Source organism: Arvicanthis niloticus, chromosome 1 (assembly GCF_011762505.2).
Source record: "Arvicanthis niloticus isolate mArvNil1 chromosome 1, mArvNil1.pat.X, whole genome shotgun sequence".
NCBI classification, from domain to species: domain Eukaryota; kingdom Metazoa; phylum Chordata; class Mammalia; order Rodentia; family Muridae; genus Arvicanthis; species Arvicanthis niloticus.
The window spans coordinates 165,179,201-165,193,383 of NC_047658.1; the positions used below are offsets into that span (position 1 = coordinate 165,179,201).

The window sequence follows — 14,183 nt, forward strand, 5'->3', positions numbered from 1 at the left end:
GCGCTGGTCAGGAGGATCAATAACAATTTGGGGCGCTAGCAGGGGCGCCATCCCAGTTGTTTGGATGAGCCGAACATGATGGGTTCCGGCTGCTTCCTAGTCCTCTGGGAAGCTCACGCACCATCCACTTAAGGCTGGAGCCTGGCCATTCTCCGGCCACTCCCACCTTCCTCTCCCAGGCTGGATGCTCCAGCCTCCTCTACACATTCCTCCTCTCCTACCCTTAGCTGCTCCAAGAGGATGGAGGCTGAGGAGCCACCTGAGGCCAGGAGATGCTGCCCCGAGACCCTGGGGAAGGCCAAGGGATACTGTCCTGAAGCCCTGGGCAAGCTTCTGCCCGGCCTCTGCTTCCTTTGCTGCCTGGTGACCTATGCGCTGGTGGGTGCTGCTCTCTTCTCTGCTGTCGAGGGCCGCCCTGACCCTGAAGCAGAGGAAAACCCTGAGTTGAAGAAGTTCCTGGACGATCTGTGCAACATCCTGAAATGTAACCTGACAGGTAGGTGCCAAGGAGATGTTACTGCCTCGGAGGTGCCCTGGCAGGAGGCCGTGAGTAGCTTGCCTGTAACATTCTCACTCCTAACAGAATTTAGGCAAATGATTTCCCCGAGTCTCAGTTCTGTTCTCTGAGCAGTGGGAAGATGAACAGACGCCCTCCCAGGGGTGCAGTGAGGGAAGATAGAGCTATAAGCAGATGCTCTTAAGGCCCAGATTTCCCTTTCCAGCGGTTCCTCAGGCTCCCATCAGCCCCACCCGGCCCCCAGGGTTTAGGAGAGGGTTAGTCGATAGAGATTTGGTGGGGTGGGTGGGATCAGTGGTGCAACTCCTGCTTTGAGACTTCAAGGAACTATCCAAACTGGGCTTGGATTCCCCAGGATGAACAAGTTGGTTCCTATTTCAGTCTTTGTAGTGGGCTTGTGGGAGGTGTGGTCAGGGGTTGGGACTGGTGATGGCCAGGTTGTTGTTTTAGCATAGTGTGTGAGATCTATGCCAGCAGGGCCATACTCTACCGAAGAGAAGGGAGATCCACCTTCCGAGACTGGCCAATAGTAAGAACCCCTTTAAAGCAGAGATGAGATGCACTAGGTCCCTGCAAGGCAGGAGATGCTCAAAAAGGCATCCTTAGTGCCTGTCTGTTTGTATTTCATCCCTTGGTTTGGTCCTGCAAAGGTATAATCAACAGAGCACAAGAAGGCCAGAGATGAAAGATAGTCAGCAGAACAAGAGAAAATAAAAGAGAATAAAGAATAAATGAAAGAAAAAAACAGGAGAGGAAGGTTTGGGAGCCTGCTTCCCTCTGCTCATGGGCCTGCTTCCCTCTGCTCATGGGCCTGCATGGCCTTTGCATGCTGGTACTCCCCAGGGACATGGTTTGGGAGCAAGTCTTGTCAGCTGGGACTGAGTAAAAGCTGGTCCAGGAATGCAGAATCCCACTCTGTGGAGTGTGCCTCTTCTTGCATCTTTGTCATAGTAACAGCTCTACTCAGTGGCCAGGAAGAGGCTTGATGTGCGGTCGTAAGACTCCAGTCTCCATCAAGTTCAGGGCTCTCTGAACCAGCCCCCACCTCAGATCCACCCAGGGGATCTGTTAAAAGCACACATCTCCAAGCTTTCTTCCAGATCCACACAATCAGGATCCCTGAGGCTGAACTGGAAATCTCATTTGTAAAGGGTATCCTGGACACACAGCAGCAGAGTGTGCAGCCAAGGAGCATTGGGAAATCAGGGCTGATAAGTGTTAGTTAGATGATGTCATGCATTTTCTCACTTAATCTCCCCCCCCCCCAGGCACCCTGACTGTGGGGTGGGTAAGAACTGTCTCCTTTTTGATAGGCCCTGGAAGGTTACATAACTTTCAGAGTTCACATACACATCAACAAGACAGGAATTCTATCCGAGGCATTTGCATTGTAGAGTCTGAGCTTCTTACTACCAAGCCACACTGCTTGGCAAATGGGGAAACTGAGGCTTGGAACTGAGGCTTTTGTCTAGAGCTGTAAGTAGTTAAGTTGAATCTAGATGCCAGATTCCCAGGCTGGTGCCATTCAATTAAAATGAATGGTGGCTTCTGCTGTGGGCCAGGCTCTGTGCCATGCTCTGAGCCCAGGGACCAAGGGTTTCCATCCCAAGGGACAGCTGCAGGCTGAGCTGAGAGCTCAGGGATCTCAACAAGCTGGTGGCTCCGTGTACTGCAGGAGCCAGGGCGTCTTACCACAGTCAGCCTTGCTGAAAGCCCTTTGCTTCTAGTTTAGAATTCTTCAAGAGAGACGGCATAGGCTTTTGTTTCTCTTTAAAATGAATAAAGAAGGCTGGACATGGTGGTGCATGACTGTAATCTGGGCACCCATCAGGCAAAGATGGGAGGATTGGTGCCATCTGAAGCCAGCCTGTCCTACATAGCAAGTTCTAGGCCAACCAAGGGTATATAGCAAGACCCTGTCTCAAGAAGATAACAACAGCAACAAAACTCCAAAGACCCAAACAGTAACAAAACAAACAAAGCAAACTATCAAATACTAAGAAATCCCTCAAAGGGTTGAGGTTGCAGCTCAGGCAATAGAAGGCTTGGCTAGCATGCATAAAGTCACATAAACCAGCCTCGATGGTCTATGCCTGTAATCCCAACACTTGGGAGGCAGAGTCAGCAAGATTAGAAACTCAAGGATATCTTTGGTTATTTTAGCATTGGGGGTCAGCCTGGGCCCTCTTTTTCTCTCAAAAAGAAATTAGTTTGGGACTGTGGAAGAAAGCAAGTAAGAAAGGAAGGAAGGAAGGAAGGAAGGAAGGAAGGAAAAAGGAAGGAAGGAAGGAATCGCCCACGACTGCTGAGCTCACACCCAGGCTCCCATGGAACTATGGGACCTCTCAGTCTCCATAGACACCAGCAGCTGGATCTAAACCATGGAAGCATTCTCAAGGATGGCTTTGATATCCAGGCTGCAGTTGCTGGGGACAATTGGGGTGGGGTGGGGGTGCTGCTGGCCCCAGTCCTCTCACTGGGCAGCACTGTCTGGACAGGTGGATCTTTCATCAGCCTGGTTTCTCCCCAGTGGTTGAAGGTAGCAGGAAGGACCTGTGTGCTCATCTGCAGCAGCTCAAACCTCAGTGGTTCAAGGCTCCAGAGGATTGGTCCTTCCTGAGTGCTCTCTTCTTCTGCTGCACAGTGTTCAGCACAGTGGGTAAGTGCAGGGGCTTGTCCTGCTACAAATAACAGCTTGCCTGGGAGAGACTTGGGGGCATGTGCTAGCAGGTATGCTGAGACATCCTTGTATCTAATACAAGGAACAGTGGTTTGGGGAGCTTCTCCTAGGCCAGGGGTGTAAGGAGTATAGCAGCAAGGAGGGCTGCTACTGGTTTACCAGCCCCAGGGGCAAATCAGAAGATGACATTCTTTCTTCTTCAGTGGGTGAAGTCCCATGCCTGAGCAAGGGCCCTGGAGAGCAAGGGACAGTCCAGGTTGTGGTCCTTCTTGTACCATTGACTGAGTGCTTATGTATGAAGCAGTTGGCCCACCTTGCATACCTAGATCAACTGGGAAGAGGGCAGACATGGCTCCAGCCCACAGACTCTTGGGCAACTTAGACACGCTCACAGGTGACCAAATGGGATTTGTTCATGACAGTGATGTGCTCAAGGGACCCTGAAAGTCGAGAACAGGACAGCTGTATCAGTCTTGGTTAGGGGCATCCAACCATGAGAATGTTTTAAAGGCCTCTTAGGGGTAACATTTTGCTGAGCCTGAGGCAGTTCCTGGGTGGAAAGGCAGAGAGGTGGGTGGTGAAGTGATAAGGACATTCTAGCGCAATCATATAGTGCAATCAAAGGCTTGAGGACAAACTAAACACCTGAATACCTGGTGCTATAAGGAGGTACATCAGGAGTGAAGGGAAGGGAAGAGGGAGGAGGGAGGAAGGGAGGGAGGGAGAGAGAGAGAGAGAGAATACAAAATAAATGCCTGAGGCTATAAGGGAAAGGGGGAGGGGGAGGGAAGAGAAAGAGGGAGAGCTGGAAAGGGAGAGAGAGAATAAATGCCTGGGGTTATAAGGAGGTACATTCAGAGTGAAAAGAGATCACATACACACACACACAGAGACAGAGAGAGAGACAGAGACAGAGAAACAGATACAGAGACAGACAGACAGACACACACACACACAGACAGAGGCAGAGACAGAGAGAAACAGATATAGAGACAGACAGACATACACACAGAGAGAGAGACAGAGACATAGAGAAACAGATATAGAGAGACATATAGACAGACATACAGAGAGATACAGAGACAGACAGACAGACACAGAGAGAGAGACAGAGACAGAGAGAAACAGATATAGAGAGACATACAGACAGACATACAGAGAGATACAGAGACAGACAGACAGACACAGAGAGAGACAGAGACAAAGAGAAACAGATATAGAGACAGACAGACATACAGAGAGTGATACAGAGACAGACAGACACACACACACACACAGAGAGAGAGAGAGAGAGAGAGAGAGAGAGAGAGAGAGAGAGAGAGAGAGAGAGCGCCAGGTCATGGGGCTGAAAAGGCTTCTCATCCTTAGGACAGGGGCCTGTGTGCAGACTTCTAGCAGGGAACAGTTGGTCCCAGAGACCCCTACAACTTCAGCACAGGACCAGGAGGGAAAATGGCCATATGAAGCTTCTTCAAAAGCCCATGTGGGTAATAACAACCTAAGTTGGGACAACAGCTGTGATTAGAGGGCAGGGAAGGCCGCCTGGAGCAAGACCTGGAACACGGGGTAGAGACTCCAGGCTAGCACCGGGGCTTCTGGCTTTTATGGGTAGGATGGGCAGGCTGGGGGAGTAGAGAGGCTGAGGGCTGGATGCCCAGGGCTGCTGAGAATGTGGACTTTGGAACTGGGCTGAAGGGTGGGACTGGAGAGTGGGCTTTAGATCCTTGGCATCTAGGTGGCAGGTAACTCACTGGGAATGACAGGAACCACAGAGGAGGGTGTGATGTGGACGTGGAATGAAGCAGGGTGTCTGAGAGCTGGGTCCAAACACTATAGTATACTTTCTGTGGCTGCAAAAGTTATTACACAATCTAGGCATGTCCATGTCCAGTACTCACAGAGGCCCTGGGGATGGGATGATTTGAGATCCACATTCTGAGCCCAGAGAGGTGACATCACAAATTGAGGTCACACAGTGAGTGGAATTGGTGCCCATAAATAAGACTCAGTCTACTACAGTGCCCTCAAGAAGGGAGGGGGTTGACCTTGTGGGCCTGTGAGTTGCTTCAGACCTTTGTCTTCTGCTCAGAAAGGCATGCTTATGCAGCAGGTTATCTCGGAGTCTATGTCCTAGGCCAGCTCTGAGAGGACTTTAGTAACGAGACAGGTTAGGCAGCCTTCCATCTGACCATGCAGATAGGCCTGCTGGGAAGGCCAAGCCAGGAGCTCTTAGATCAGTCAAAGTTCCCATCAAGAACATGGCCCCTTGCTTACTCCCTGACCTTCCTGGGTAGACAAAGGCCTGATGCCCTTGTCCTTTAGAAGAACAGGTCCCCATCCTAGGAGGATTGAGCCCACAGAAGCCACAGAGATGCTTCTGAGTTCTGCCCCTCATGTCCCAGGGTGGCAGGTTATAGTGGTCAGCTGTAGATTTTGGAGGCTGGCCACCAGGACTCAGAGCTGGGTAACCTCTAAAGACATGTGGTCCTCTGAGCTTGATACTGGGACTCATAGCTCCCCCATACCCCCACCAGACTTATCTCTAGGGCACTTGGAAGGGTAGGCTCAGGCCATATGTCAATGGCAACCATAGCACTTTCAGCAGCTGCCTGACCACCTGACTCAAGTCATGGGCAATTACTGCAAGAAGATTATATCATCCCCCTGACTCCACACACACCAGGGAGAGGATGGTGGGAGTACATACAGTTCAGAGCAGACGTGCAGCTCCCACGGCACTAAATATCAGGCTTCCTTCACCCTCTTGCAGAGATCTTGTTCTAGAAGCTTCCCATTTATCTCCTTCCATCTCCCAAATGGCCTTAGCAAGAGATGAGCTCACTGGGTGACCAATGTCCAATGGACCCATTCCTAAGCAGGGGAGGGTAGTTTAAGAAGGACCAGGAAGAGTGGCTGCTCACTGAGACCTCAGCATTTGTCTCCAGCCTTTATGCAACTCACAAGCTCCAAGAGGGCTCTTGCAGCCATGGGTCTGGTTGTGTGACTGAAGACAGGCAGGGTGGGTGTCTTAGTCAGGGTTTCTATTCCTGCACAAACATCATGACCAAGATGCAAGTTGGGGAGGAAAGGGTTTATTCTGCTTACACTTCCAGATTGCTGTTCACCACCAAAGGAAGTCAGGACTGGAACTCAAGCAGGTCAGGAAGCAGGAGCTGATGCAGAGGCCATGGAGGGATGTTACTGGCTTGCTTTCCCCTGGCTTGCTCAGCTTGCTTTCTTATAGAATCCAAGACTACCAGCCCAGGGATGGTACCACCCATAATGGGCCCTCTCCCCTTGATCACTAATTGAGAAAGTGCCTTACAGCTGGATCTCATGGAGGCATTTCCTCAAAGAGGCGCCTTTCTCTGTGATAACTCAGCTTGTGTCAAGTTGATGCACAAAACCAGCCAGTACAGTGGGTAACGTAGGTAACACGTAGAAGAGCATAGGAACCACAGCATAGCAAGGACCAAGTGATTGATAACCTCCGTTAGTTCTCACAAGAGCCCACGAGTGGCTCCCGTGACTGCTCCTGCCCTCAGGATGGCCAGGACAGGCAGGGCAGTGGTCAATTCCTCTGTTAGCTCTTCTGTTGCTGAGAGGAAATGCCGATGAGAGCTGCTTAGGGAAGAACTGGTTTTGGATCACAGGTAGAAGGTGGAGTCTCTCCTGGTGGGGCTGTTGTGTCAGCAGGAGCATGAGGCAGAGGACAATGCAACATCCAATCCAGAAGCAGGGAGCTGCTACTCAGCCCCCTTCCTCTGTCCAGTGAGGAAGCCCAGCTTAGAGAATTCACGGTGGATCTTCCCTTTAACCCAGGCTAGGGAACCACTCAGCCATGCTCAGAAGCTTGTTTCCACGGCTATCCTGAAACACTGACAACTGAGATTAGCCATCACAAGCCCCAAGCTAAGTCCAGGGATCAGAGTGAAAGAATTGTGCAGGGAAGAAGCCAACTTGAGGAAGATGCTGGGGAGAACCTGGGGCCTAAGAGAGAACAAGCTTGGGTTGTCTTTTTACCCCTCCATCAAGGACTTAGTCAGAGCTAGACCACAAGTTCTCACAGTGGCTAATTCTGTCATAGAAACCCAGCCCATTCATTGTAGAAAGCTATGCAGCATCACTGTCCTCTACGTATTAGACACAGGACATGGCTCACACTGCCCTCTCCTCCACAAGCTGTCTCCAGGCTTTTCCAATAGAGAGTCTGCTAAGAACCACCAGCCTAGTGTAATGGATCAAGGCATGTTGGGCCCGTGATGTCTGCACAACTGAGGAGTGTGTGAGGAATGCAGATTAACATTCAGCTCCATCAAGTATGGCGTCTGCAGTGTCTCAACCCAGTCGTTCTTAACCTTCTAATGCTGTGACTCGGTAACACAGTTCCTCATTGTGGTGAGCCTCAACCATAACATTACATCATAATCTTAATTTTGCTACTGTTACGGATCAAATATAATGTCTGTATTTTCCGATGGTCTTAGGTGACCACTGTAAAAAGGGTTTTTCTACCCCAAAAGGGGTTCCAACCCACAGGTTGAGAACTTCTGGTCTTAACCAGTCGGCCTTCCTAGAACTAACTACTTTTGAAGAAACTGGAGTTTCTCATCTCCTTGCCTCCATCTCCCAAGTGCTGTCACCACAGGCATGTGCCACAATGCGTATGTAGTATGAATATTGATCACAGAGCTTTGTGTGTGCTAGACAAACACTCTACCACCTAAACCTTCCCTGCCCCCTCCGATACACACTAACATTGGAGACATTGTCCACACAGGCTCTCAGCCCAGCTGCATAGCCTAGCCTCCTCCCTATCTCCCATAACCCCCCATGAGCCCTGCGCCAGACCTATTAGAATCCAGGTCCAGGCAGCCGTACGAGCCCTCCAGGTGTCTCTAATGGGAGTCAAGGCCTCAAATCCCTGATGTAGTTGAAATACATTAGCTTGGTTTAAAATCTCAGGAAAGCCAAACCACTCCCTATTGTGTGAATCAATTAGGGAAGCCTGTGCCCAAAAGCACCCTGGAAGAGGATGGTGGGGTGTATCAGCAGTCTGTGACCACTGCTGGCTACAACAGCCCCTCTGCAATGCTTCTTCAGCCCCGCCTCCCCAACTCGCCTGGGAGACACCTGATAGGTGTGAGGGTGGTCAGTTCTCACCTGGCTCAGGCCCCTGGAATCAGGAAGAGAAACGCTTGGGCTATTAAATACTTGGCAGGCTAAATGCAGTGGAGTGATTGTATCGGAGTAACAAATGCATTATAGGAAGTGATAGTTTTCCGTTCTGTGCTTCAGCATTCGGTAATTGGGGTACATAGCCCATTCCCTGAGCGGGGCCGTGTGCCCTCAGAGACCTGTTTCCCAAGGTTCTTTTCTGGAAGATAGCAGATCTTCTGGATCATAAACACATCTCACTCAGAGGGTCTTAGGAAGCCCACCTTGAGTGGCACATGTTCCTGGGCAAGGTCTTTGGGTGAAGGGTTCAGGTTCTTGTGGGATGCAAGAGGTCATCTGCTTTATCTGTTTATTGTCCATTAAATGTGGGCAGTAATGGAGATTGCCAGAACTTCTGCTGTGCAGGGGATTTTAATCCTAAAAAGCACTTTACAGACTGTGCAAGCAATATTAGCTTTGATTCTTTAAATTGAAATAAATGTAACTCCATGCCCTGACCTTGGAAGCTGCGGAGTGGAGGCAGTTACTTCTGAAGAGCCTATTGTTAGGATCCCGAAGTGCATGAAAACAAGACTCCTGTACCCTAGCTGGAGAATGAGATGTGGGGGACTTGTTCATAGCCTGTGCCACCCTTAAGGGCTGGTGGCTCTGAGGGGCTCACGTGAAGCTTGAGCATAGGGTCTTGACTGATGGCTTACAGTCAGCTTTGAACTTCCTATCCTCCTGCCTCAGCCTCCCAAGTAATTGAGATTCCAGGCCCTGCTCAAGTACCTGGGGGATTAAGTGCTGCCCTTTGGCCTTGCACCCAAGAAAATCTAGTTAGCAATTCAGAAAATGCCTTGGCTCAGGTCACAGAGCTCATGAATAAGGTGGTTTGTTCCCTCACCTGAACCATTTGCCCCTCTGTGCCCCTTAACTCTGCCAAACTTCTCTAAGTGGGAGCTCACTCAAAAATCAGCCTATCTGAGAGGATTCAGATATGCCAGCTCTGGATTCCAAATTCCTAACACTTTTCCTATATGCCAAGCTATTTCCTCCCCTTTTTTTCCTGAGATAGTGTTTCTCTGTGAGCCCTGGCTGGCCTGGAACTTGATCTGTAGACCAGGCTGGCCTGGAACTCACAGAGATTTACCTACCTCTGCCTCCTAAGTGCTAGGATTAGAGGTGTGTGCCACCACAGCCCAGCTGGTATCTCTTCTTTAAGTCCTTAGATCCCTCTCTTCTCCAGAATCACTTCATCACCCTCCCTCTGATCAATATCTGCTATCCACACTGGCTGTCCTAGATCCTGTGCCATTGCTGTGAAGAGACACTGTTCCAAGGAAGTGACTCTTTAAAGAAAGAAAGGAAGAAAAGAAAAGAAAGGAATGAAGAAAGAAAGAAGGAAGGAAAGAAAGAAGGAAAGAAAGAAAGAGAGAAAGAAAGAAAGAAAGAAAGAGAGGAAGAATGAATGAATGAATGAATGAATGAATGAATTTAATTGAGGGTTTGCTTACAGTGTCAGGGGGTCAGTCCATTATCATAGTGGGAGCATGGCAGTGTCCAGACAGACATGGTGCTGGAGAAGTAGCCGAGAGTTCTTTCTATGTAAGGATCCTCAGGAAGCAAGAAGAGAGAGAGAGAGAGAGAGAGAGAGAGAGAGACAGAGAGAGACAGAGAGAGACAGAGAGACAGAAAGTCTGGGTCTGACTTGGGCTTTTGAAACCTAAAAGCTCATCCCTAGTGACACACCCCTCCAACAGGCCACACCTACCTTCTAATCCTATCAAAAAGCTCCATTCCCTGGTGAGCAAGCATTAAATACAGGAGCCTAAGAGGGCCATCCTTATTCAATCACCACACCGACTTGGTTTTGATTTCCTTATATATAATGACAGCTTTACTCTGGAGACACTTTGGTTAAAATTTAGAATCCTCTCTAGGGAGAGTCCTGAGCTCATAGCATGGCAGGCTGGATTTCAGCTCTCTGTAACATCTTCGATATACTGGCAGTGTACAAACTACTCAGCTGTATGAGTCTGCCAGGGAAGCATTGCACGTGGCCAGTTTTTGATCCCTGAGCTAGCTAATCTTGATTGTCAACTTGACACACCTGGGAAGAGGACGCCTCAATTGTGGAATTACCGCCATCAGATGATTAACATGAGGGCATGATTATGTATGGAAGTTATGGCCTGGTTCTTCCTCCCAACCCCCAGTGCTCTCAGAAATAAGACTCAGACTCAAAATATATTTACAAATACCTTGGCCACATAGCTAGGCTCTACTCTGATTAGATCATAACTAAAGCTACATTCTGTCATGTGGATGGTTGCCTGTTCTCAGGTCCCATGTGACTGTCTCCTCCCATCCTCCCATAGAGCCTGGCTCTATCCCAGAATTCTTTCTCCTCCCAGATGTCCCACCTCCCATTTCCTGCTTTAGCTATAGGTCATAGGCTTTTTAATTGACAGGCGATATATTCATACAATACACAAGATAGTCTCTCTACAATTATGGGGCCTTTTTCTGATTGCTTATTAAGGGTCCAGCCCACTGTGGGCGGCACCATCCTCAGAAAGCCCGGCCTGGCCTGTATAAGAAAGGTGCTGAATGTGGGCAGAGAAGGAAGAAGGGTCCTCATGATCTCTGCTTCAGTTTCTGCCTCTAGGTTCCTGCCTCAAATTCCCGCTCTGGCTTCCCTCAACAGTGGGCTGTAACCTGTAAACCACACACCCTTTCGTCCCCCAGTGGTTTTGGTCAGTGTTTAATCACAGGAACAAAAGTAAATAAGAACAGCTCCCCTTTCCATCTCTGTTAGAGTCACCTCCCCAAGAAATCTTTCCTGAGCCTAAATCGCACATGGAAGCCTTTATTTATTTATTTATTTATTTTTTAAGATTTATTTGTTTATTTCAAGCACATGAGTACACTGTCACTGTCTTCAGACACACCAGAAGAGGGCATCGGACCCCCATTGCAGATGGTTGTGAGCCACCATAGGGTTGCTGGGAATTGAACTCAGGATTCAATTGACTGCTCTTTGGAAGAGCAGTCAGTGCTCGTAACTGCTGAGTCATCTCTCCAGCCCAGAAGCCTTTGTTTTAATCACATTTATAATAGTTGCTCTGTTCCTTCTGCGACTGGGCCTCATCTCAAACAGTAACAGTGGGTATTTGATTGATATTGGCTCCCCCTGAACCAGAGGCTCAGTGAGATCAGATCCTGTAAATGCTCACACGTCCTCAGTGAGCCCACTCAGTAGCTACTCACTGGATGAAGAGCTCATGAGTTAACTAACTGTTCTACCACACAGCCCCTGCCCAGCCCCCAGCCTGGGGGGTGTGCATTGCTCAGAGACAGATGAAAGAGGTTTGATGAGAACCTTTGAGGACCACAGCTCCCTGCCCTCCCTCTCTAGGACCCTGGTAAGGTGGGCATCTTGCAGTCTGCACTTGGGAGGCCAAAGCAGATAGGAGACAGGTGTTCAGCCTGCTAAGAGTCACCTTTAATTTAATTTAATTTAATTTACATAGTTGATGTATTTTTCTGTACTAATCAAAGATTAAACACAAGTACCCTCAAAGCTTTTTCCTCTGACTGTCAATAGCTATAGAAGCTCCAGTTGCCTTTGCTCTGTGGCTCCTGCAGAAGGGAAGGTGTTGTAGGAGTGTCAGAAAAACAGACCGACCCTGGTGAGCCCTGGCCAGCCAGGTCTTCCTGGATGAGATTTCTGTCCTGAGACTCCCAGCATTGCTGAGGCTTGAAGAACCTTGCAGACTAGACTCCCAAACTACACTATTTATCAGACATATATGTGCACTGAGCCAAGCTACTTCATTGGCCCTTGCCTCAGTTTCCTCATTTGTAAATGATGAGAACGCCTCTCCAGGAAAGCTGGCCACTCACCACCCACAACAGATGCTCACTAAGTGGATGTTAGCTCTCAGGGCACCACACACATTAGCCTACAGTGTCACAGGTCCCAGCCTGGGAGGATCTTCCCAGCTAGTCGCTTAAAAGAAGGATGGCCCCTTCTCCAAGTTGAAGTGCAAAACATGTGAGCAGTCAGAAAGAGGTCTGTGAAGCTCAGGTCTGGGCTGTGAACCAAGATGGCTCCGTGTGAGCACTGCATGCTAACAACCTCTCTGTCACTCATGGGCAGCTCCCTCATCTGAATCTTCACAGTTCTGACGATGTGGTTGTAACTTTGGTTTCTTTCTATTGTTCCTTAATGCAATACACACTGCTGCCCACACCACTTGGCACATAATAAATGCTTGTTATATAAAAGCAAATATACCAAGAGGTCCAGACACCCCCAAAAAAGGGCAAAGGGAGGGTGCTTTGGGAGGATGGAAAATGCAGTGAGAAGTACTTCACATCTGCACTCTTCCAGGTGAGCGGAGCCCAGCCTCAGGGGAACACACCAAAATAGCCACAGTAAAATGGGGGACAATTGCTTGGTCCCCAGCATGTCCAAAGACATTTTCAGTCTGGATATGAGCTGCCCCTCTTCTTTCTTATCTGCCTCTCTGTCAAAACACATGGCGCACATGGTGGATGCTTTGAGATCAATATTTATTTACATGCATACGTTTATCCTCAGCACTGGGAGATTAAACTTGAAGCCTTCTGCTTGCTAAGCACAAACGAAGCTCCCCATGAGTTGTGCACCTCACCCAGGATGAATATTTTTGCTGTGTAAAGCTTCATGCTAAGGAGAAGAAACAGCAGGTCTCTTTTGAGCCTCTGGTGCATGATGGGAGATTGATACCAACACCAGGCTGTCTTATTTCTCAGGTTATGGCCACATGTACCCTGTCACCAGGCTCGGTAAGTTCCTGTGCATGCTGTATGCGCTCTTTGGAATCCCTCTAATGTTCCTGGTCCTCACAGACATAGGGGACATCCTGGCCACCATCTTATCCAGGGCTTACAGTCGGTTCCAGGGTCTCCTTTGCCTCCCCCACGATATCTCCAAGTGGTGCTCCTTCTCGCTGTGCCGGAAGCAGCCTGACAGTAAACCCGCGGACGAAGCCATTCCTCAGATTGTCATTGATGGCGAGGATCTCCTAGACCCGCAGCTCAGCAGGGAGCCCACGTCTCCGAGCTGCAAAGTGGAGCTGTTTGAGAGATTAGTTGCCCGAGAGAAACAGAACAAGCTACAACCACCCACGCGGCCCGTGGAGAGGAGCAACTCGTGTCCCGAGCTAGTGCTGGGGCGACTGTCCTGTTCTATTCTAAGCAACCTGGATGAAGTGGGCCAGCAGGTTGAGAGGTTGGACATCCCTCTTCCCGTCATCGCCCTGGTCATCTTTGCGTACATCTCCTGTGCCGCTGCTATCCTCCCCTTCTGGGAGACCGAACTAGGCTTTGAAGATGCTTTCTATTTCTGCTTTGTGACACTGACCACAATAGGGTTCGGGGACATCACGCTGGTGCACCCTCATTTCTTCCTCTTCTTCTCTATCTACATCATTGTGGGAATGGAGATCCTGTTCATTGCCTTCAAACTGATGCAGAACCGGCTCCTGCACACCTACAAAACCCTCATGCTGTTTGTTTGCCAAAGGGAAGTTTCGCTACCTTGCTAAAAGGTGAGGGCTCCGCAGGCCTTCCCCACCATGTTTTTCTACAGGGTTGGAACCTGGGCCATGGTAACCTGCCATCCGAACTACTGAGGCTCAGGAAACAACTTACATGAGAAACAAGTGCAGTGTCGAGGTCCCTCAGAAACCTGGCCACACTGTTATGTACAACGAGGAAAGGTCATCGTCATTGTTCCCAGTCCAATCAGTGTTCCTGTCTGCCTGAAAGGCACCATTT

At 49.4% G+C, this 14,183-nt stretch overlaps 1 protein-coding gene across 1 annotated transcript; it reads left to right on the forward strand.

Annotated features, from left to right (window-relative positions):
- The first annotated feature begins 240 nt into the window (after positions 1-240).
- On the forward strand, positions 241-13,951 carry Kcnk18 (potassium two pore domain channel subfamily K member 18). Its single transcript, XM_034524278.1, has 3 exons — positions 241-496; positions 3,048-3,176; positions 13,158-13,951. The coding sequence occupies exons 1-3, from the start codon at positions 241-243 to the stop codon at positions 13,949-13,951; spliced, it is 1,179 nt and encodes a 392-aa protein (XP_034380169.1).
- Positions 13,952-14,183: the final 232 nt, after the last annotated feature.

Excerpts from the sequence above, each read along its gene's own strand:
- Kcnk18 (XM_034524278.1), top strand. The coding sequence starts at position 241 with ATGGAGGCTGAGGAGCCACCTGAGGCCAGGAGATGCTGCCCCGAGACC. Across the intron at positions 497-3,047 it reads CCTGAAATGTAACCTGACAG|TGGTTGAAGGTAGCAGGAAG; the intron begins GTAGGTGCCAAG and ends GTTTCTCCCCAG. Across the intron at positions 3,177-13,157 it reads CACAGTGTTCAGCACAGTGG|GTTATGGCCACATGTACCCT; the intron begins GTAAGTGCAGGG and ends CTTATTTCTCAG.